General features: G+C 38.8%; 1 protein-coding gene and 1 non-coding gene across 2 annotated transcripts in view; one reads left to right on the forward strand and one right to left on the reverse strand.

Annotated features, from left to right (window-relative positions):
- The first annotated feature begins 288 nt into the window (after positions 1 to 288).
- trnas-aga lies at positions 289 to 370 on the forward strand. Its single transcript has one exon. It is a non-coding gene; the product is annotated as a tRNA-Ser (tRNA).
- Positions 371 to 6922: 6552 nt separating this feature from the next.
- Positions 6923 to 22888, reverse strand: part of grb2 (growth factor receptor bound protein 2) — a 32495-nt gene continuing 16529 nt past the window's right edge. Inside the window, exons 3-6 of the mRNA XM_023349346.1 lie at positions 18207 to 18304; positions 11744 to 11866; positions 11168 to 11336; positions 6923 to 7802 (exon numbers count right to left, since the gene is read on the reverse strand). Of these exons, the coding sequence (XP_023205114.1) occupies positions 7617 to 7802; positions 11168 to 11336; positions 11744 to 11866; positions 18207 to 18304 (576 nt within the window). The 3' untranslated portion in view covers positions 6923 to 7616. The remainder of the gene's footprint in view (positions 7803 to 11167; positions 11337 to 11743; positions 11867 to 18206; positions 18305 to 22888) is intronic.

Here is a 22888-nt window from a genome sequence, read left to right on the forward strand (position 1 = left end):
CTGAAAATAAAATCCGATTATCAATAGAATAACCTTCAACTTATGTACATGTTTTAAAATCTGGTATTTAACACAATGATTCAGAACTGTCAAGTTGAATGAATCTTCTATCAGAAGTGGAACTTTGCTTAATAAAAGTGGAGATACGAACTGCCTATTTATAATTTTCACTTATCCAACGCAACTGCTTTGTGGGATGAAATACTTTTTAAGGAGCATGACACAAATAAGCGGCTGCTCACTTTTACCTATCCGTTCAACAGCAACATGTACACCGTTTACACTTGTGTTGTCGTGGCCGAGTGGTTAAGGCGATGGACTAGAAATCCATTGGGGTCTCCCCGCGCAGGTTCGAATCCTGCCGACAACGATTGTTTTTCTTTTTTGGTTTTTGAAAGAAAATTTCATGCTACTGTTATATTACGATTTGACATAATAAGCATATTTTACTGCACGCGTTATTTTTTGCGGATTAATTTCCGTGTTCGAGAGAATGAACCTCTTCGGTTGCGGAATATGCCGTCCCTTTGTAACAGAATACACGAGGAAATATCGCCTCCACTATGAAGCGCCTTCAAAATGCAAAGCAGCCAAGTTTTAAGGCCAGAGCGTAAAACAAAAACCCTAACAAATCCTACAAAGTCCTAACAGAATCAAAGGAATTTCTAACTCATGTTCCGAAAATTCCTAACAAGTCCTAACAGTTTACGTCAGGATACGTAAGACGGTCATGTGACTCAACAGGAAACAGAAACAAAAATGGTTACATATATGCTATTATGTGCCACTTCGGAAATCGGCAACAATCGGCTGGCACCAGCACCGATTATGCTCCATATCTAATCTTTGTGCAAAGTCAATACAGACTCACCTTACATCAACACAGGTAGTTCTACAGTAAATGAAGAAATATATTCACTGGGTGGAAAGCAATAACATAGCAATAATATTGTAAAAATAAATAAATAATCATGACATTTTAAATTGAAAAAATATATCCGTTATATCTTAAATTTAACCAAACAGAACGCAATCAACACCTGCATGCGTATTAAAATAAAGAAATTGCAGTTATGCAGAAAAGCCAGGAGGTGGCAGTAGTATACTAAAAAAAAAAAAAAAATCACTGAACAGAGATGAAGAGATATTCAGTGTATCTTGGATGAGGAAACTTTAATTTCAGAAATTATTATAGAAGTTCTCAAATTTGTATGTGGCTTTAAAAAAAAACAGGAAGTGACTTGCGTTGAGTCTTCAATTTGATTTGACTAAGTACTTTAAATGGCTTTCCCCCCTGACTGTAAAGCTTATTTGGGATATTTAGCACGCGCAAAAACACCCCCGACATGGCTACAATGAAGCCAATGTTTGCAGTACACACCTAATTTGCATACAGATTGATTTAATAAGATCAAGAACCATATGCTGCAGTGTTTTGACTGGTTAAGCCGGAAAATGCGTGTCCTAAATGGAGCTTTTGTACTGAGTACAGCTGGCCCCATGTCAGTCCAAACACAGTCAGACGTGTCGTGATGTAAGAGGCGAAGTTCATCACCTGGACCTGTGGGACTGATGGGGAGTGGCGTGGAAAGTCTCAACCTTTGCGTGCCAGATAAATGCATGCACTCATGCAGCTCAAGCAAGTGATCTGATAACTTTAAACACCTCCACCTCTACAGAGATGTCTGTTGTTTGCATGGATTTGTGATTGTGGGGTTTAAGTTCATCCCCCTGTGGTTGACACACTTGCAGTCTACCCCTGTGTTATAATTGACAGCAGTGTGGCAAGAAACAGACTGGGGAGTGTTTAACCAAGCAAATTTTAACATCCTCTTGTGGGAATTTTTGTGTTTCTTCCATGCTAATTTTTTATTTTTTTTTTTCAGTGTTCCATCATTTGCGTTGGGTCATGACTCATAGCCTTCCTCCCTTTTCCTGATGGTTAGCGCTAATCTGACGCTGGGAATGGGAGAACCATCCTCCTCCAAGAGGATCAGGGTGTGCTGACAGCTACAGTTGTGCTTCTGGTTCGACATGAGAGCAGTCGTTGTTCTGCAGCAAATTTGTTCTTTGGTGGCATTATGATGACCCTTAAAGGTGATTTTTTTAAAAAAGTCATTGTAATCATAAATCAACAAAGTTTATCTCTTTCGACATTACTTACAAATGAAAATCTGACAAGTGTGGTGTACTTTTGAGTTTAGATCCTTAGAGTCAATGCTGTGTCAAGCTAACTTTCGTGACAAGTCCTTTGGGTTATGTTTCTGAACCTCCGATGTCAAATCCTTTGCAGTCCAGAGTGTTTCCCTTCCATTGGCCTATTTTTGGCTTGAACCACCTCCCCTATCCTGAAAAAGCACCTCCACGGTATGATGTTGTCACCATGTTTCCCAGTGGGAACACAGTGTGGTCGAGGTGTTTTGCATGTGGGTCAAACAAGTTCCGTCATGGTGTCATATGACCAGGACTTCTTGTGACTTTCTTTCCACCTCTGTTGCATAAAAGTCAGATTTGTGGGGATTAACAGTTGTGTGGTTGACAAATTCTTCCACCTGAGCTGAGTATCTCTGCAGCTCTCTTGTAGACTTACCGTGGGTCCCTCTGCTGCTTGGATTAATGCCTGGAATTTCTCCATCGTTGGACTGCCACGATTGCAGTTGTGACGCTTACAGATAATAAATTGAGCAGTCCTCTTTGAGATGTTTCAAGTTTGGGAAATAGTTCTTAATCCAGGAAGCTCCATCTCTTTTCCAAGTGGCCTTGGCCATCACCTAACCACAAGGGTTCCTTGGTGTTGATGATGGTATTTGTTCTCAAAGGCTCCGTTCACACAGAAGGCACACAAGACTTGAGTTCGACTTTCTGACGTCAGTCTGAACGGCCCAACTTTGACCTTTTCACCTCCGAAAAATCTGACCTGTTCCACTTCCACACGTGGAACTAAATCGGATATGTATCAGTTTTCAAAGAGCGTGTAGTCTGAACGGCTACATCTGTTAATCCGACTTTTATGACACCCATCGTAATTCTGGACTAGAATAAGTCAGATCAAGTAAATCAGGACGTAAACAATGTCTGAAAATTACAATTATGAAAGAAGTCTGCATCACTGAAGTGCACTCTTGGTTCTGACTGCACGACTAGACAGACTTGCCCACACAAGTTGCAGTCAATGCTCCACAAAAGGCCGTTGCCAGTAGTCATTCTTTTTATTAGCTTCCTTCTCGTTATGATCTTGTGACAACACTGTAAGCTCTGAATAACTATAAAATCAATCCTCGTGTGGTTGAATCCATCTCAACTTCCGTAAACGGTGCGCTGCTGTGTGACGTCTTACATTCCTCCTGTGGGCAATGCGGGCTGCAAGCCATTCGAACACTGCGTCTGATTGTGGTCGCATCATTCAGTAGTTTGGACAACCACTCCAAAAAAACAAAAACAAACAAAAAAAGAATTGAGCATTAAGACTTGCTGTATAAATGTACCCTCGCAATCCTTCAAAGAATACCGTAGCCTGTACTGATATTGGATTAAAACGCAAAGACTTCTTATACTAATTTTGCAATTGAACGGAACGGAAATTATTTTAGGTGCATCAGACCGAAAGGGGGCTGAAAACAAACCCATTTGTGAAGCATTGTTTAGAAAATCATGTCTTTTTGTTTTTTTTTTCCCTTCTTCACATTTGGACGTTGCTTTGTGTTGATTCCTACACAAAATCCCAGTAGATGACACTGAAGTGTGTTGAAGCGTGGGTGTTTTTGTGAAACATTTAAAGGCATAGATTTTACAATAATAAAAAGGCTTCATTTCTAGTTCAAGGTATATATATATATATAAATCCCATATGGAAACCACTGTGTGGTTTTGAAAAAACAAACAAACAAAACTCAGATAACCGTGGCACAAACGTGCACTGGTTCACGTAGTGATAATAATCTTCTAAACTCGGAACTTGCAAATCCTCAAATCATCTTAACGTGTCACGACTGAATGGAGGGCAGGGGGTTTTAAAGCCTTGCTCTCCACTTCTACAGCAGGCACCATATGGCAGCTTCGTCAGACTTCAGAGGCAAAAAACCCCTCCACCCCCCCCCCCCCCCCCCCCGGGGGCAGAAATGCTACTTTAGTAAAGGCATCAGGCCGCGGTGTGAATGACTTCGTCCATTTGATTGTCAAAGACATGAACAGATGCACTCGGGCAGCGCGGCGTTATTTCAGACCCACAACGCGTCGCATAATTCCAGTCGAGAGGCCTACAAAGAAAGAGCACAGCAGCACTGATGCACACAGAGCCTGATCTCTCGAGTGCCGATTATGAAGAAAAGAAAATTGTGACGCACACGGCGCGTCAGACGGGCGGTTGGTGCATCTTGTAGGGTTGCAGCGACATGCGGCACGTAGAGCAATGCAACCTTCTACTTCAAAAAAAAAAAAAAAAAAAAAAAGAAAGAATTCAGCTTCCTCTTTTAGATCGGCTGTTGCATCATCTTTGTCTCAGGATCAGGAGGCACAAGAAAAACCCTTATTAATTGTAGCCTGATTCTGACACTAATTTTTAGGAATAAAATAATAATAAAAAAAGTACAAGTTCTACCGCGACGTATGAAATTCTTCAGGGATGCATACTGTGATACCCGGAGCACGACTAAGTTTTGTTAAGTGCTTCAACATCCTGCGCTGACTTTTAGGGAAACCCCTGCTGTGGTATTGATCCTTCAGGGTTCAGGTTAAAAACAAGAAGCTGATCTTAAACCCTGAAACAGCCAATGGGAATGCAGTGTACTCAAAGATGCGTTTTTCTACCACAATTTCACTAAAGTAGGGGAAATATCTAATACCTTTGGGTAGAGTTGTGTAAGTTAATGAGCTTTTATACGGTTGTAAACGGCATCAGTCGACGTTGGCACGGTGTTGGACTGCGTGGGAGGTCCTTAAAGAGACAGAGGCCAATTTCAAAGAGTCAGATAAGTCTGTATTGCAAAGTCAAATTTCTTTTAAGTTAGTTTTTGATACATACAATAACAATTGAAGTTAGCAGTTACTTGTTTGTGCTATGAAATGGCAGTATGTATGTATGCGTGGAAAATGCATAACTCCCTTTACAGAAGCGACTTAATGTCAATGCATACTGCATGTGATTTTAAATAACATAATGAAAATTCTGCATTGTCTATTAAAAAAAAAAAAAAAAAAAAAGAGCAGAAAAATGAGAAGCAATACAATTCAAAATCTTAACTATTTCAGAAATTGTTTATTCTTTTGCTTCGGTGAAGTCGCTGCTTCCAAAACCAGAATACTTCATGCTATAGCTAAGGTGACATACTATTTACAATCTTAAAATTAATTTAGGCTTTCTTTAAGACTAACAAAGTGTCGGGAGAAAACAAAGGTTTTTGCTAAATGAGTTGCTGTGTAGAATGAATTTTTACTTTTAGTAACAAGAAATTTTATTGGTTAAAAAAAATAAAAATAAATAAAAGACAACCTTTTTTAATAATTGCATTTTATTAATTGAAAACAAAAAAAAAAAAATTAAAATAAAATAAAAGCAAAAACAGTGTCATTATGCAAGACAAGGAGAAAGAGACACAACAGTTCCTTGATGGTGAGGGCAAAAAAGGTGAAGGTGGGCTGATGTAGGAGGGCAGGAGGCTGAGGTTTTTTTGTTTTTTTTTCTTCCTTTTTTAAAATCAGATGGGACATCTTGGATTATTTACATTTATTATCAATACAGATCCAGAGCAGAGGTGGTGGTGGTGGGGCTCATGGTAGCAGATCAGAGACACAAACACCAGAGAGAAAGGCACTATCCAGAGAGAACGAGAAACTGAAACCAAAATAAGGTGAACACAAAACAGTAAATCAAAAACGCACACTGGAACGGACGGAAAAAAAAATAAAAATTAGAACGTTCGGGGGCAAAAAAAAGAAAAGAAAGTGCTTGACCACACACCACATTAAAAACACAAAAACAAAACAAATTGTTTTTTTTTGTTTTTTTACATTATTTCAGCTGATCTCTCAACTTTTAGCATTAAAAAGAAAACAAAAACAATCTCAGTTTTCCAAAGTGTGGATCTGCCAACTGCAGGTCTCACGACACGATTATCCAAACTCAGCCCCTTCTGTTGCTTTGCAGGAGAGTGTCTGCTAACGCATGCATTTAATGTGTCTGAACGTGACCGTTAACTACCTGTACATATAGACCACTCTCTCAATCTCTCTAGAAATGAATATTGACAACACTACTACTTCAGCACGTCTTGTTTCTTTTTTAAATCCCTTGTGGTGGTTGTATGGTTCAGTTTCTCCGACCGTGCTTCCCTCATATTTGCCTGTCGGTGCGGTCAGCTACATTCACTGCCCAAAAAACAGAAAAAAAAAACCCAAACCCCAGCGTGGCTCGCGATCGGTGCATTAGCTGCGGCCGGCCTTTCTCCAGCGCTCTCTGCTGGTCGCCGTTGGCTTCCTGACCAGACCGAACTCCTTCAGAGGACTAAACTTTACCGTACTTGCATGACAAAGCCAAGAAATCTTCTGAAATCGGAAGTTACGAAGCCTAAGAAGAAGAAGAAAAAAAAAAAAAAAACGTCGCGTAACCTCGGATAAGTTAAAGAAAAAGAAAATCAATGTCGACAGTTATCACATTCTAGAGCTACTAGGTCTTATCTAAGCTAACAAGAAGGTTGAACATAATTTACAAATGTGGGGGAAAAAAAAAAATTGTGGAGAGGTAAAACAGACAAACATACAAATATATAATATATATTCTTAAAAAAATGGATTCTCTCTCTATACGTGATTCATTTATAAAGTCGACAACAGACGCACAACGCTCACATGCCGACGGTCTAGAACGTGGAAACTAGCTGCGATGTCGTAGATGGCTTCGCTTCTCTGTTTTCTTTTTTGTACATTATTTAAAACTTTTTTTTTTTTTTTTTTTTTTTTTTAGCCTTTTCTCCATTTTTCTTTAAAACGACTTACGATGTTTAATTGGTAGACGATTCCTTGACGTGATCTTTAAAAAACAAAACAAACAAAAAAAAAAAACAACATGCGGCAAAGAAGTAAGGAGAAAAGAAAAGGAACAGAAACAGGCAGAATGTTAAGAAGTTGAGAAGACAGAAGCAGCTGTGGGAGCGGTTCAATCATTTGGTTATCCTCACGGTTGGTGCACTAGGCTTTAGTTTAGTTTTTGTTTTGTTTGTTTTCTCTCTTCCCCCTCCCTCCTGCGTTTTGATTTCCCTCAGACAGTTCGGTCCTCGCCGAGGCGTTCAGCAGGGAGGCGAACCTTTCTCGGCGCGGAGAGAGGTCGATTCCGCTCTGCTGCCGCCCACGAAGCTACGCCTACGGCAGCTCTACTCCTGTTTTCTCTCTCTCTCTCTTTTTTTTCAGTTTTTTGCCTTCTTTGTGTTCTTTTTTTTTAATGGTCACCATGGGATGGCCGGGGCAGGGGGAGGGGGAAAAGGCAGGGGGGTGGGGCTGGTTGCAGGTTGGATGGCAGGGAGGATGAGGTCAAGAGCAATGATGATAATGATGGTGGTGATGGTTGCTGTTGTGTTGGTCTGAAATTTCTTTTAGAATTTTTTCCTTTTTTTTTTTTTTTTTTTTTACATGTTCCGATTAACAGGCGTGACGTAGTTGCGGGGGAACATGCCCGTCTGGCCGTGGCAGCCTCCTTTCCACCAGTTGGGGTCGGAGTTGTCCAGGACTTGGATGAAGTCGCCGCGTCTGAAACCCAGCTCGCCTTCCTCCTGCGGGTCGAAGTCGAAGAGCGCTTGCACGTACGTCGGGTGCTGAAGAGTAAGGAGAGAGAAATGAAAGGAAAGTGGAAAAAAACGGCGCGTGAGAAACATGATGGCGATTCTGTAGCGGCAGTTTCAATGTGAAGCAAGTCAAAACCAGAGAGGACACTTAGACAAATCATTTACTAGGGATGCACCGATCCACTTTCCCCCCCCCACTTCCGATACCGATATGAGGTTAAATAAAAATAAATTTAAAAAAACTCTGAATTGGCAAAAAAAGAAGGAAGTTTTTTTTTTTTTAAACAGACATAAAAGTACTGAATTACAAATTTATTTAATAACTCTGCACCAGTACAGCACATTTAAATACACCTGTAGCTTCACAAGCTTGGTCAAACATGTAAAAATAACGTTGACTTTGTTTAGCGCAATTAACAGCCAAGGTAAAATTAATAATAAAGTGAAACTGACAAAAAACTATAAGTTTGGTGAAACATATAAAAACAAATCTTTTTTTCAAATGGTTCAGAAAGAGTAATTAGGAATTCTAAGTATAATAAAGCGTGAAATTGTTCAGAGCTTAAAGCATAGAAATAGTCTGAACAGATCTGTCTTTATGGATCGGACACATCGTCAACCAATCTACAATTTTTGTCCAATATTGGCAAAGAAACAGACATCAATATTGGATCAGTGCATCTCTAATCTTTATGTCAAAAAAGGGGGTGGGAGAATAAAAAAAGCCAAACAAGATAATTTCATTTCATTTAATGTGAAATGTATTACATACAATTAAACTGAGAAAAAAAAAACAACAATCTGAAACAGAGAACATAAAATAGGCTGCGTTCATCCTGAGTAAAAACAAAAAAAACTCTGTATACTTTTGTTTAAACAAAAAAATAAAAGGTGTGATTTTGTCATCATAGTCACAATACTACATTAACACCTCCCAACTAACACACACACACACACACACAAACTCAGTCTTTGCCTTTGTCTCACCTGCAGCATCATTTCATTTCTGAGTGGTTTGGGTTGCTTCCTCTCTGCCTTCCCCTGCCGCTGGCCCTCAAACTTGCAGCCTGCAACCTAACCTAACCTAACCGCCACTAAATTTCCAGGGGTGTTTTCTGCCTGCCCCCGTCACTCCCCCCTTTTTAAAGCAGGTCACCCTCAAACTACAGAGTTCAAACCGTGAAAGCGACTTGGATGGAACGCAAAAAAAAAAAAATCCCTCGCTGCTTCGGCTTGGAGTCTGATTGGTTCGGAGAATCTGCACCGTCTTTGAAATCTGACGCGAAACAATTAGTCATTTTTTCCAATGCAACTGTTTTGGAAGAAATAAGAAAAAATAAAAAAAGATACTCTAGGATCGTCACCGCATAAATAGAAGTGATAAATAGTAGCTTGAATATGATAAATGATTTTTTCCCCCCATCAGTTCACTTTACCCAGCATGTAAAGATCTTCTTAGTGTATAAAGATTTATATAGAGCATGTGCATGCAAGTTGTTTGCTGCTAGCATTTTGTGGCTTGTGGTGTGTGCAGAACGTGACTCATATTTCTTTCTCAAGGATGAATCTATACGCAATATAATACACAGAAGATACATTTTTATATTTATATACGAGGCACAGGCTTTTTAATCAAAAAGTACACTTCAAATTATTTTTTTTCTTTAAACACACACACACACACACCGCTAAAAAAAGACATTAAACCAGGAAAGGTATTTGCACTTTTTTTCACTGTTCCAACCACAAATTCAATGTGTTTTTATTGGCCGTTTGTGTTACCGACCCACAGAAAGTCTAATTGTGAAATGGAGGGAAAAATATGTGGTTTGAAAATGTTTTAAATAACAACCTGAGGAGTGTGGGAAGCAACTGTATTTACTGAGCCAGTATGAATGGGAGGATGAACAAAAAGAAAATAGTTGCTGAAAGAACGCTATAAAAAGTCTGGTTTTGTGCGATGCAAGGACTGTAACAAAAATGAGGGGGACAAATGAAAAATGGATGTCGTTAGACGAGACCGAAACGGAACTTTTAGCCGAGAAGCGTTTGGCATGAGGAAACCGTTCCCACCTTTACGTTGGTGCTGTGGGGAGACTTAATGGAGCTAAATACAGGAGCAGCATGGGAAGGAAAACAAAAGTAACAGGCTGCACAAAACTTGAGTCTGGGGCAAAGTTCAACACTAAACAACGAGCCAGAATAGCCACAAACGGTTTCGCATGTAGGTGTTGAAATGATGCAGTTAAAGTCCAGTTTTAAGCTCCACATTTTTCAGATTGTGGAGCTGAAAAATGCTCCACAATCTGGCCTTGAATATGTACAGAATATTCAAGGCCCCTGTATGTCTTCCTTCTAGAGCTGCACTGATCCAATATTAACATCTTTATCAGTCCAGATATTGAAAAATATTCCAGGTGGTGTATTGTGACATTTGTGCCTGATCGGAGAGGGCAGATCTAGTCAGTGTAATTCTATGCTTTATGCTCTGAGCGACATCATGCTTCATTATTTATTTTCCATTTTATTCAGAATTCCTTTCTGAATAATTTCAAAGAAGGTTTGCTGTAGTTTATTTTTGCATGTTTGACCAAAGGCAGTCAACTTACTGTTTTTTTGTGTCAGTATCACTTTATTATTCATTTTACATGGGCTGTTCTACTCCTGATTGCACTGACTAAACAAAGTAAAGTTGTGTTATTTGTAATTCAGTACATTTATGTCTGAGTTTAAAAAAATAAAACATTGGGCGTGCTGTGGTGGTGTAGGGGTTAGCGCGACCCACATTTGGAGGCCTCAAGTCCTCGACGCGGCTGTCGCCGCGTTCGACTCCCGGACCCGGCGACATTTACCGCATGTCTTCCCTCCTGTCCTTCCCCCTTTCCTGTCAGCCTACTTTGTAAAAAGGGACACTAGAGCCCACAAAAAGACCCCCTGGAGGGGTAAAAAAAATAAATAAATAAAACATTCTCAATCAATTCAGCAATGTTTTTCTGTATCGGATCGGTATCGGCTGACAAACATCAAATATCGGTATCGGAAGGGAGAAAAAGTGGAGTCGTGCGTCTCTACTTCCTGCCATGTCACAATTCAGCCCTATGCATTTGGTCCATCCAATACAAAAAAATAAATAAAATAAAAACACACCAGGAAAAAAAAGTTATAAATTTAAGGTTACAAATACTTCTGCAAAGAAGATAAATTATACCAAGTTAATTAAAAGTCAAGGTAATCTGACTTGGTGGTTAAATGAGCAATCCTCTGCAAACCTTTTAACCTTTTTTCAAAAAAAAAAAAAAAAACCCTAAAAAACTAATATTTAGTTTCTGTCACTGTACAAGAACTGTGTCAAACAGTTAACAGTTAAGGATGCGTCACAGGGTGTCATTTCCTACCTGGGTGATCTGCTCTATGTCTCGCAGGAAGATTTGCTGATTGCGGGAGACTGAAGTCGTGCGGTGGTAATCCACCAGCTCGTTGAGCGAGTTGAACTTCACCACCCAGAGGAAATACTTCCCAGCCCCGTCACGAAGGACCTTGAAATGCTGGACATCATTACCAAATCTGGAAAAAGATAACGGTGCAAAATTATAAACAAAAAAAAAAACAAACAAAAGAAGAAAAAAAAGCAAAAACCAATTATCCCACAGTGGTGATTAGATGCAATGCATGCTACAGAGTAATTTTTGTTTTTAATCATCTGCCTGAATGATTTGAAAAGCGTCTGGAAAGTAATTATAGTTCTTAAGTCTAGCACTCAAAACAAATCGAAGAAACATCGGTGACATCATGGCGGCACCGCAGCCTCGCCAGATTAAGGAAATGACTCAGCCACGCCAAATGTATATGTTCTTAGACCCAGCATATAAAGCGCTAGAAGCAGGAAATAAAAGCTGAGTTCCGAGGAAACTGAACCCTGACTCATATATGCCATGTGTGTGACATCTGACATTTGACTTTGCTCTACTCACTTCACCGACAGGGAGAAGTCTCCTGGCGCACTCTCGCTCTCTCGGATGAGAAAAGCCCCGTCGTGCCTCTGTTTGTTTAGCATCTCCTCTGCTTTGGCGCGGGGAATCTTCCCGAAGAACCACCTGCAGAGGAAAACGCCACACACACAAAAAAAGGGGGAGAAAAAAAAGGGCACAAATATCATTTTACTGCCGTCATCAAAAGCCACCTCCGTCACCGTACTGTAGAAATTTGACTGCATACAAACAAATGGATTCAGCTTCAGGTTGACCTTTTTTGGGAGAAAAGAAAACTTGAAGGAAATCCTGCTGGTCAACAGGTAGGAAGCTATAAACCCCAGATTTAAAATGGAGGAGCTGACGTTCAAGCAGGAAACGAGTCCATTTGCTTTACGTTGGTTCGGTTTTGTGTCAAAGCTCGTATATTTAGCCGCGTTTCGCTCCTGGACGGAGCCACAGCAGCCAATAACAATTTAATTCTCCTGCGTAGAACGAGCTTCTGCATTTTCTTTTTTCCCCCTCAGTGAATGTCCTCCTTAAACTCCAAGTCATGCTGAGTAGGAGGGATGGCTGAAAATTCAGCCTGCACTGATTGCAGTTTTCTGACCAATCACCAATCTTCAAACAGCCTGACCTGCTGATTCCGATTCTGGACGATACTGATTTGTTTTTGTCTGAAAAGCTGCTAAATATAGCAACATAGTTGCTAAGTTGTCAACAGTGAGGTGACAATTGTTAACCATGGGCAGGTCTGTCTGTCAGTCAGTCATTTCTCACTGCAGAGACAAACAAGCCTGTGGCTGATTTTTTACATGTTTGCAAAAGCAAATAAGATCAGTGGATAAGATCAATTTCACAGTTAGTTGACTATTATTGCTATAATTGATTAATCAAGATTAATCCAATTAATCCTGATCAATCAGGATTAATAAGTTGATGCCATCAAATGTGTATTGTTTCTACCTGCCCTTTCACACATTAGTGACTTGATGCAGGTGGCCATTTAACTGAGAGAGAAAAACCTTTCACTGGCATAATAAACTGAACTTAATTGCACTGTTTTTTAAACTTATATTGGTTTGGAATCTACGTATGTATGACTATGAATCTGGGTTAAAACATTTTAAGGAAGCACCTTGAGGAGACATTTGTGACAAATCGAAACAGAATTTAACTGAACTGATGTTGTCACCATGTTGTAACATGCATGCAATCAAGCGAGAGAGAGAGAAAAAAACACCTTTTAATCGAATGAATCATGATTAATCGATTATAGAAATAATTGTCAATGTAGCAATCAATCAAACATTACATAAAGGAAAAAAAGAGACTAAAAAAATGACAATTTGCTGAAAGAAGAGTCATATTTAATTAAGTCAAATAGATACATTTTGCACTTAAGACAAAAAACCTTCTTTGTCTGGAAATATGTTCCTCTCAGAACTTAACTGACCTTCTTTAGCTTCCCCTGGTTAAAATTTTAAGTCTGTTAAGCACATTTTGCTATCCACTAATTAATAATAAAATAAATAAATACAAAAAAATAATAATAATAATAAAAAAAAGAGTATTTTAGTAGAGTATATTTTTTAGGTGCAGGCGAACTGTTGCTACAAATGATCACACATACACCAAAAGGAATACCATGTTGTTGTATTTCAGGCAATAAAATGTTCATTTTCTCATTTAAAAAAATTCCTTACTTGCATCTTTTAATGCATTTCTAATCTTGCACAAAAAGCTTATGTGGTTAAATGAAAAACCTGCAAAATGTTCAATTAAAAAAAAAAAAAAGAATCTTGTTATTCGATTAATCGTCAGAATAATCCATGACTAAACAATCGTTAGCTGCAGCCTTAAATCAAATGATAAGAATCAGTGCTTTCCTCCCATTGGAAACATGCGCAGGTCTGTTTGAGGCATAGCTGGAAAAGCTGCAGCTTTAACCATCCCAGCACCGACTGTTCTAATGAAGCTGTCCTTCAACTCACCCACAGCCAGACTAGTTATGTAACGATAATGGCAAAGCGAGTTTTATGGCTTCACAGACTTGAAAACAGAACAACTTGTATGCTTCAAGGTCTGCAATGAACCGAGCAACATAATTATTTCTGCTTAAATCAGGTTTAAGCCATTAAAAGTGGTGTGAACTCAATTGATCTGCTCTGAGATTTACAACCAAGACAAATTATGTTAAGTCTGTAGACTTGTGTAAATAGCCAGACGTCATCCAAAAGCTGGGATCCTGGCTACCTCAAACGTCGCTGGGAATCAGTGATGAACTGGCCAACTCTTAATCCACTTTGCATCTCAGCTTGGCAGGACAGAAAGTCTGCACATACTCCCTTTCCCTGTTAGATCAGCCTGATAGCAGAGCAATTAATGCACCCAAAATTAAAAACAGAAAAAGAAGAAGAAAAAAAAAAGAAGTTTAAAACCAGAACTACAATCGGCAACATACATGCTGCTGTTATGGCTACACACACACACGTTTTCACGAGTGACAAAACGCAATCATTGTTCAACAGGGTCAAAGATCTGTCTACAGACAGGCATGACTGATTGGGTGCTGAATCACACCATTGTGCTCTGTTACACAGCAAAGCAGTGTAAGCATGTCTATAGGGTCGTGTGGAAGCCTGGTACATTTGGAGCAGATTGTTAATATGACTGGAAAACTCCACAAGACAAACAAAGGGTTAAAAAAACCCCAAAACAAAAGACATCAGGCCAGGTCATGACCACAACTACCCCCAAATAAAAATACAGCCAGAGGTTCAAAAAGTATTGCTTGAAAGAATAATTATCTAACAAAACGGTCTAGTGAAAGTCCATGTGTTGATGCAGCTGATGTTGACAGGTAGTGGAGCAGATGATTTAATATTTCACAAGTGGATACAAGAGCATAAGTTGGCACAGATGTTCCAAGGGGTTTGCTATCATTACCCTAAAACATGATCACAAAGGAAAATTAGTTTTAGTGTTAAAAAAATACATAATTGGGACCCCTTCGTCCTCTAAGAATGTAAATTTAAAAAAAAAAAAATCACTTATTGATCTTTTTTTTTGATTTTGAAACTATTTTTGTTGAACAAGTTTTCAAGATGTGCATTTCCTGTGATTAATGAGTTTGCTGTCAAGCCATGCATATTTACATTTTGAACCATAAAAACCCTGAATATTTTCCTGATTTTTCAAAATGGCAGCCATTGCTCACCATCCAATTGGACAAAGAAAGTCATTAAAGAAAAATAATGAAGCAAAACTTAAAAATTGGGCAAAGTTGGTGTAGAGGCACAGTAAAAGAATTGCAGCTGTAAATGTAGCAAATAGTTATGCCATACATTTCAGATTTTATCCTGTATCCTCACCCTTCTCCGTATCAAAGTCTCTGGTTATAAGTAGGGAGCTCAAGAAATATACAGGCTCTAAGTGCCAGATAAAGATCTGAAGATGAGCGGAGCAGCTCCTCCCTTTCCTGTTTCAACACTCCACCCACCCACCCATCCATCCATTTTCTTACACCCTTGACCCTAGTGGGGTCGGGAGGGGTGCTGGGCCTCTCCAGCTAACGTTCCGGGAGAGAGGCGGGGTTCACTCTGGACAGGTTGACAGTCTGTCGCATGTAAGTACATCTCATTTCTCTTATTTAAAGGGCTGCTGGGCGGCTCGGCTGGTAGAGGAAGCGCGCCATAAGCAGAGGTTATAGTCCTCAACCAGGTTGTCCTGGGTTTGGTTCCCGGTCTCGGGCTATTTGCTTCTTCTTCTATTTCCAACCTATTTTTCTGTCAAATTACTGTTAAATAAAGACATCTTCTAGGAGTAGGGGGAACATATCTTGATTCTGTTAACAAAATGAAAACTGGAGATGTTGGTATTAATTTAGTTCAGTGAGCAACAGCAAAGGGAAAAATAACAGAAAAACCAATGAACAACTCAAAACCACTCTTATTCTTTTCTCAAAGTCTTTGCTGACTATGCTACACACAGACCTGTTGTCATAGCAACTGACCGACAACAGCTCCACTAATGGATCGTGAGAACATTCAGTCTGCCACAGTCTTAGGTTTTCAGGCTTGATGTTTATTTTGCGATTAATAAGTGACAGAGGACAATGCAGAGGAGGTCGATTAGCTAATTCAAACACTTGCGCTGCTGATGGCCTTTCAGAGAGTTAGTGTGAGAGTCGCCTTTATTTTCTTCTAACTGAACCAAACCACACGAAATCCTGCAGCACATCTACATGTTAAGGTTGTCAAAGTCAAGCTAGCATAACCAACCTTGTAACGCGTCTGTAGGCTGGAATCTACAAGATGTCAGCTATTACTGTCATTAACATAAAGGTGTTTTTTTTTAAAGTAAAATTGGCTAAAAGTCTGGGACAACACAATAGGTTAATATTAGAGTGCTAAATAACCAAGCTCTGCTACTTAGCTGGGTAATATTAGCAAAGCAAGATGTGATATCTTCTGGAAAAAGCAAAATCAACTTATCCAGTGTTTTGCTGTAAATTCTTAAAATAACCTACTGTTTAATCTAAAAAAATGACTTAAACTTGATCTGTCAACTTTAGCCTGAAGTGGCTTTTAAATATTTTCTCAAATGTCTTAAAAAAGAAGAAAAAAAAAAAAGCTTTTTAACCGTCAACACCATTATTGGCTGTGTTCAATAACCGCCCCCCGATGCCCCAAAAAACAAAACAAATATTGATATTAAATCTGTGATATGATTTATTATATAAAAATTTATTTTTGTTAAAATATTTTGATAATGATATTTTTACCAAAAGTAATAAAACAATGAATCTCTCTTATCGGCTCTTGACTGGTTCTAATGTTCGAGTCTATTTTCAACCATTAATACACATTTCAACCGGAGATGTTTATCAAAAACCAAACAATACATCTACAGAGAGCAACCCTATCTAATTTTGTTGCAACAAATCCCAGGCTGCATATAAACAAATGAACCACGGCTCTTCTTACTATAAAGTACAAGGGCTGGCGGTCCAAATATTTTACTGCTAAGACAACAACTGGCCAGCAGCACCGACGAACAGAGAGAAATAAGAGTAAAAAAGGACACGCCCAGCAGAGTGAGAGCCATCCTTCCACAAAGTTACTTCTGACGGCACCGCAGCAACGATGCAGTGAGGTCAATATTCAATCAAGTGTAAGAGGCTCTGAGCACATTATTAAACAGAGAGGTAATCTGGCACTCAATGTGGGTCCAGAGGGAAACGTGTCCAAGGATCCTGCCAAGATTTATCTGGAGAGGCTGCAGGCAAACTCTACCGCATGCAACTGGTTCTTAGTCCAAAATGTAAAGCTTTTATCAACAGATGTGTGTTTTTGATGATCAGATGCGACAGCAAATGCTACCAATTTCTTGCATTCGGAGGTTGCTGTGTAAAATGCTCAAAAGCTATTAAGAACCTCTGGTTGGCTCCTTAAAGCAAGTCTTGTAGAATTTTCAGCTTTGGATGCTAAAATTTAATGGAAATTCACAAGTCAACACATCTTCATCTATTATTATTCTCAAAGCAACAATCAACCACTGTCACTAATCAAGCATTTTGAAAACTCTCCATATATAAAAAAAGAAAAGCAAGATGCGGCATCATGGTGACAAAGTTAAAAAAAATAAATAAGAAAAATCTAACTATTTGAAAAAAGTACAACAATCACAATCAGAGATGTTACTTTTACTTCTGTGTCTACAAAAGTAACTCTAAATTTTTTGAAGAGACTCATTTAAGAGGGAAAAAAAAACTAGGCCTGCTGTTTGTCATTAAAATTGCAAAGCTCCGATTTGGCTGTTCTTTTAATATTTTGATAAATATTACTATTAAAAAATTATTAACGGAAAAACAGATTGCTTGAAGAGGCTATGTCAAACATTTTATTCAAATCTCTGTTATTTTTACCTGTTCCACTTCAACTCAGATTGATACATGTTGATTTCTGAACTTTAAATCTACATGAATACTGTGTCCAATAAAACCAGTTCTTAAAAGGCTCTGCTCAGCATCAGAGGACACACACCGAGTAGTCGGATTTGCATTTTTCCAAAACAGAGCTCATTGTTTGTCAATACTTTTGCTAGGCTAACGTACCATTTTAAAAATGAGCAGCCAGACTGTACCATAAGCTTTGTCAGAGTGATTAGAAGACACTTTTACTGCTGGACTTTTCACATTTATCTGTGGTTGGAAGGAGTTTCAAAACCTGACTCATTGTTAGCCACCGTATTATATGGCTGAAAACAGCGATTAAAAATGCATTTTAAAACATGAACACCACAAATCATAAATCACGGTGAAAATATCGATGCATTACTTTTATATTATGACGTCCAGATCTACAATAAACCAAATGCAGCAGGGTTCTTTCTGATAAACGCGTTAAAAAGGAAAATTAATGACACTTCTTAAACAAACACTACAGCTACATTTAATACTTACGGATGGGCTTTCATCTCTATGTAATTCTTGGGAATGAATCCATCTTTCCCATTTAGTTCTGCTTTATACCAGTTCTGATCGCACTCTTCATTTAACACCTGAAAGCACAGAAAGAAAAAAAAAAAGTCAGTCAAATTCTGTCCAAACAAAATGCTGAAGGTACAGAAATTTGTGTCTTTACCGTGATAAACAGGAGGCTAAAACATGACAATATGGCAACTGAATTTAATTGGCGAAAGAATGAAGTGGAGAAATTTGTTTCAAAAGAGAGACTTTTGTGGAAAAGCTACTCAAGCTTTTTTTTCTTTTTCTTTTAAAAAGCAGAGTCTGTCATAAATTGTCCAGGGAGAAACACCGGAAGCTATCCTTTTACAATGCAAAGCAGAAAAAGAAATGTTTTATTCATTGGATGCAACCTCCACGAACCATGTTATGTCGCTTCAGTTTACAGAGCTAAGTTTGTATTTAACATTTTCTCCTTCCCTTTGCTCCATTTTCCATCTCGTTTACTAGAGCTTTCCAAAAACACACAAAGAACAGCAGAAGGAACCGAGGTGGCAGACCTCTAGGAATCCAAATATCTTCAGGGACGATAGACGGTCCTAAAATTTATCACATGCAAGTTTACACGACGTGCTCAACTGTTGTCTGTCTGCTCCTGTTTACCTCATTGAGAGATTTTGATGGATTAGCTTAGCTTTCCTGCATTTTCCACTAAATAAACAAATAAAAATACAAAAGAAAAAACCCCAGCTTTTTACACATTTTCATGTCTTAATTCTGTACTTTCCCACTTACAAGTAGAAAAAGTTCAATAAAAGTAGGCATAAACAGATAAATGTATTGAAAAATGGGATACAATTTTTAGGCAATAAAGTAGGGATGCACGGTCTATCAATAACATTGGTATCGGCCGATAACATCAGTATCGGTCTAAAAAATGAAGAAAAAAAAAAACTGGGCTGATTTTAACAATCGTTGTTCATTTCTATCTTGTTGGAGAGAGGTTGGTCATGTGATTGTAAAGAGTAGCTGCGTTTCCATTGCAAAAGGTTGTCGATATTCTGCCAATGTTAAAAAAAAAACCAAGACTTTGCAATTGCTGCATTCTGCTAAATAAAAATGCTAAATGCAATTAAAATTGTATGCAAAGTAAGTTTCTTCATGCGATAAGACGTGAAAAAATAAAACACAATTGCTGCGCAATCGTCTTCAGACCACTTCCTGTCGTCTTCCGTCTTTTCCGCCAGCAGTAACATCCGGTTGTTGATCACGTCACTCGTGTGATGCGGAGACAGTGTGTTTCGAAAGTGTGTATCGAAACACACTTTCGATACAGCCGAAAAACCAAAACTGCAAAAGCTTACAGAATTTTTTGTTTTGTTTTGAATTGGCGCATTTCCATTAAGCAAATTTATTTTTGTATTTTGCACAATTTTAAGGTCAATGGAAACGCAGCTGGAGATGCAGCAAAGGATCGTGGGGAGTTTAACTGAAGCATAGAAGCTGTGGTGACGTCAGCACCGTGGGTTTTTTTTTTGCCCAAAGGTGTCAAAGGGTAGTGAAATTTATATAATATAGGTAATTACTGGCCATAAAAGCAATATTTATATCAGATGCCAACATCAACTTAAATTTTCATATCGGTGCATCCCTAAAATAAAGTAAAGAAAACCTGTATTCAGTTTTTTTTTTCCAATTCTTATCCAGACCTTAAATTCCCTTTTTTTTCTCTCCCAAAACTGACTATGAACCCTGAGGAATGTGTGGTTTTTTTGTGTGTCCTAATTAGACTCACTGCTTATCGTGTTAAGAGACAGAGGCTGTAAGTGTGAGGTCTAGGCTGAACTTTCCTAAATAAAACCAAGACAGCAGAAGTGTACCAGGGTGAACGAGAAACATAAAATAAAAAGAAACATAATATTAAAGAAAAAATCTGCCGTTTTCTCATTCTATTGCCTCTTAAATGCATAATCCACGGTTTGCCAATCCCAGCTGTTGGTTTGGTTAATGTGCCCGTCGAGTGACTGCGGTCTACTTGCTCCTTTGACCCCTCAGAATGCCAGCTGTCCCTGGTCTTCCCCCAGCTGCTAATTCTGCATAAGACCAGCATTACAGGATGAGGGAGTGGCCCTGGACCAGAACCAAAAATGAGCCATAAGCAGAAGTGGGTCAAAGTACATGTGTCCGTATTTACACGTGAGACACTGAGGCAGGTACTTTGGTCAAGTCTGAGACAAACAGACATTTTCACATGCAAGTAAAAGAAAGCTTATAAAACAAAGTCACAGAGAAATAAATCACAAACATATGTAAGAGTTACTAGGTCGCATTAACACTACTCTTCAGTGTGGAAGTTATTAATGCCTGAAGACTCAAAGTTAGCTCCAGTAACGTGTTTAAGCATGAAGATGAAACTGAAGTGTAAGAAACCATTTTACAAAACAAGAACCCCATCTAACAGAAGCCTGTTGGATCCTCATTCTGGCTGCTACAAATAGCTAAACCTTGACAGGTGCTGGTAGTTTGGCTTCTTCGCCAGTTTGTATTTAAACACCGTTAGTCGTTACATCAACAGGTAAAGCATTTTGTTAAGGCTTGCGATCCCAACCATGCTAATATACTTATAGCAGTAATAACTTACTACAGTTATTATGAATGCTAATCACCGTCCTGATACTAAACAATGTACAATGTCGAATCCAAATCGTTTTCTCTTTTTCCCTCGCAACTTGTCCTCTGCATATCATAGAAGGCTAAAAATATAAGCAGGTTAGAGCTTTTCTTTAAAAAATGTAATTGATAGGAAAAAAAAGCATGAGGCTCGTGACCCTGACTTTTGGTTGAGCTAACCAAAATTTTCACTGAGTCAGCATCAAGGGCCGATTATGTTATCTTTCACACCATTTAGAAAATGCACACGTTCGCACATTGCCATTTTTAGTATTTAGCTTATTTTCTCAAGAGGTTCTCCAAGACCCCACACATGCATTTCTGTGACCCCAAGTGAGGTCTTGTCCCAATTTGGGAACTACTACACTTTGTCAGAACATTTGTTTTCTGCTTTGGCAACAAAATTATTTTCCAAGGTGCACATTTACCAGCTTTTCTTAAAAAAAAAAAAAAAAGTCCTGCATGTGTACAGTAAAGCTAAACTTGAGGGCTAGTCCAGTGCCTGGAGCGCACAGTCATGAGCATCATGTGACGCTCTGAGTGACCGCCTGGCTTTAGCTCTGAATGCTGAAGTGAAACTAATCCAAAGATTCAGGTTCATCATGAAGTCTGCCTTCTGTGAGGTGGGAAGTGGGGGGTTTTATGAGCCTTGAGAGGAAAATCTGTGGAATATCTGAATAATTTTGATATATTTTAGGCTTAAAATGTGTTGGAGTTACAACCTTGAGGAGGGAAAACCAAAAGTTGCTTTTACTGCATTTTGAGTGCAGACAAGGAGTCAAGGGGAATGTCTGTTAAAAACAAAAACAAACAAAAAAAAACAACTAAATTCTGCACTAGAGGAGTTTTAAATAATATTCATGGAGTATAATTCTGAAGTTACTACAGCAACACACTGCAGACCTCAACATATATGGTAAAAATTTGTTTTTGATGTAATCATCTTCCACCAGCGGAGGAAGTTTTGTCGAGCGGTTCCTGAAACGCTAGGCTAATTCTGGCATGCTTCCTCCATGTTTTGATCGGACTCTTTAATAATTCACCTCATTACATAATTTGGCGCAGTTCCCGTCGACGTGCGTGTCCGGAAGTTTGCATAAAAACTTGTTCTTCTGCTTCGGCGGTCTTGCTTTGGAGGTTGTAAAAATATAACAACTTGTGTTCGGGTTGCACCAAGCAGCTCGTCCTACACCGTACATGATTGGATCATATGCAGAGCATTTTGTAAAGTGCACAAACTTCTGACCACTTCTTTATGCGTCAAAAAAAAAAAAAAAGAAAAAAAAAAGTGACGCAGGCTCATGTGGAGAAAAAAAAACAAACGGAAATAATATTTGCTAGGTTGGCTTTTTTCTTTTCTTCTTAAAAAAAAAAAAAAAAAAAAAAAAGAGACAGAAACTGCATTTTTGTCTTGTGTGAACTTGGGAGCTCCAAACCAAACCACTTCCATTCACTCAGATTTTTTTTTTTTTTTGGGGCCTTTTTAATCTGGTTGAAGCACAATAGTTGTAGGAGTTTCACTTTGACAGGCTAAGGTCGAGGCCAGGGATTATCTCCTCCACAGCTGCCACTGTCTCCCCCTCCCCCTCCTTACTTCAAAACCATGCAATCTAAAAATAATATAGCATTTCTAGCCACAAACCCATGTGTGTGTCAAACATGAGTATGTGCCACATCATACTCAAGCGTGAAACTTATTAGTCAGGAAGTCCTGCGAAAATATTCACTCGAATAATCTGATGAATCACATGCAGAGACACCAGCTTGATGTTTTTCGGCTTTAGCAAACTTCGAGTGATATGGGGAAAGAAAGGAGAGAGAGTTACAGCACAAAATGATTCCTTTCTTTTGCTTCCTTCTAGTGCAAGGTCAGTGACACGTGTGTGGCTGTTGTAGTTTATCCTACAATAGACCAGTGTTTATTCTCTGCCTGGCAAGACTTGGGGACCTTTGCGTTTGTTTAGATTTCGGCAGGATATGAGCGCCGAGTATAAGACTATTAAACTAGA

The sequence above is a fragment of the Xiphophorus maculatus genome, chromosome 16, assembly GCF_002775205.1.
Source record: "Xiphophorus maculatus strain JP 163 A chromosome 16, X_maculatus-5.0-male, whole genome shotgun sequence".
Taxonomy (NCBI): domain Eukaryota; kingdom Metazoa; phylum Chordata; class Actinopteri; order Cyprinodontiformes; family Poeciliidae; genus Xiphophorus; species Xiphophorus maculatus.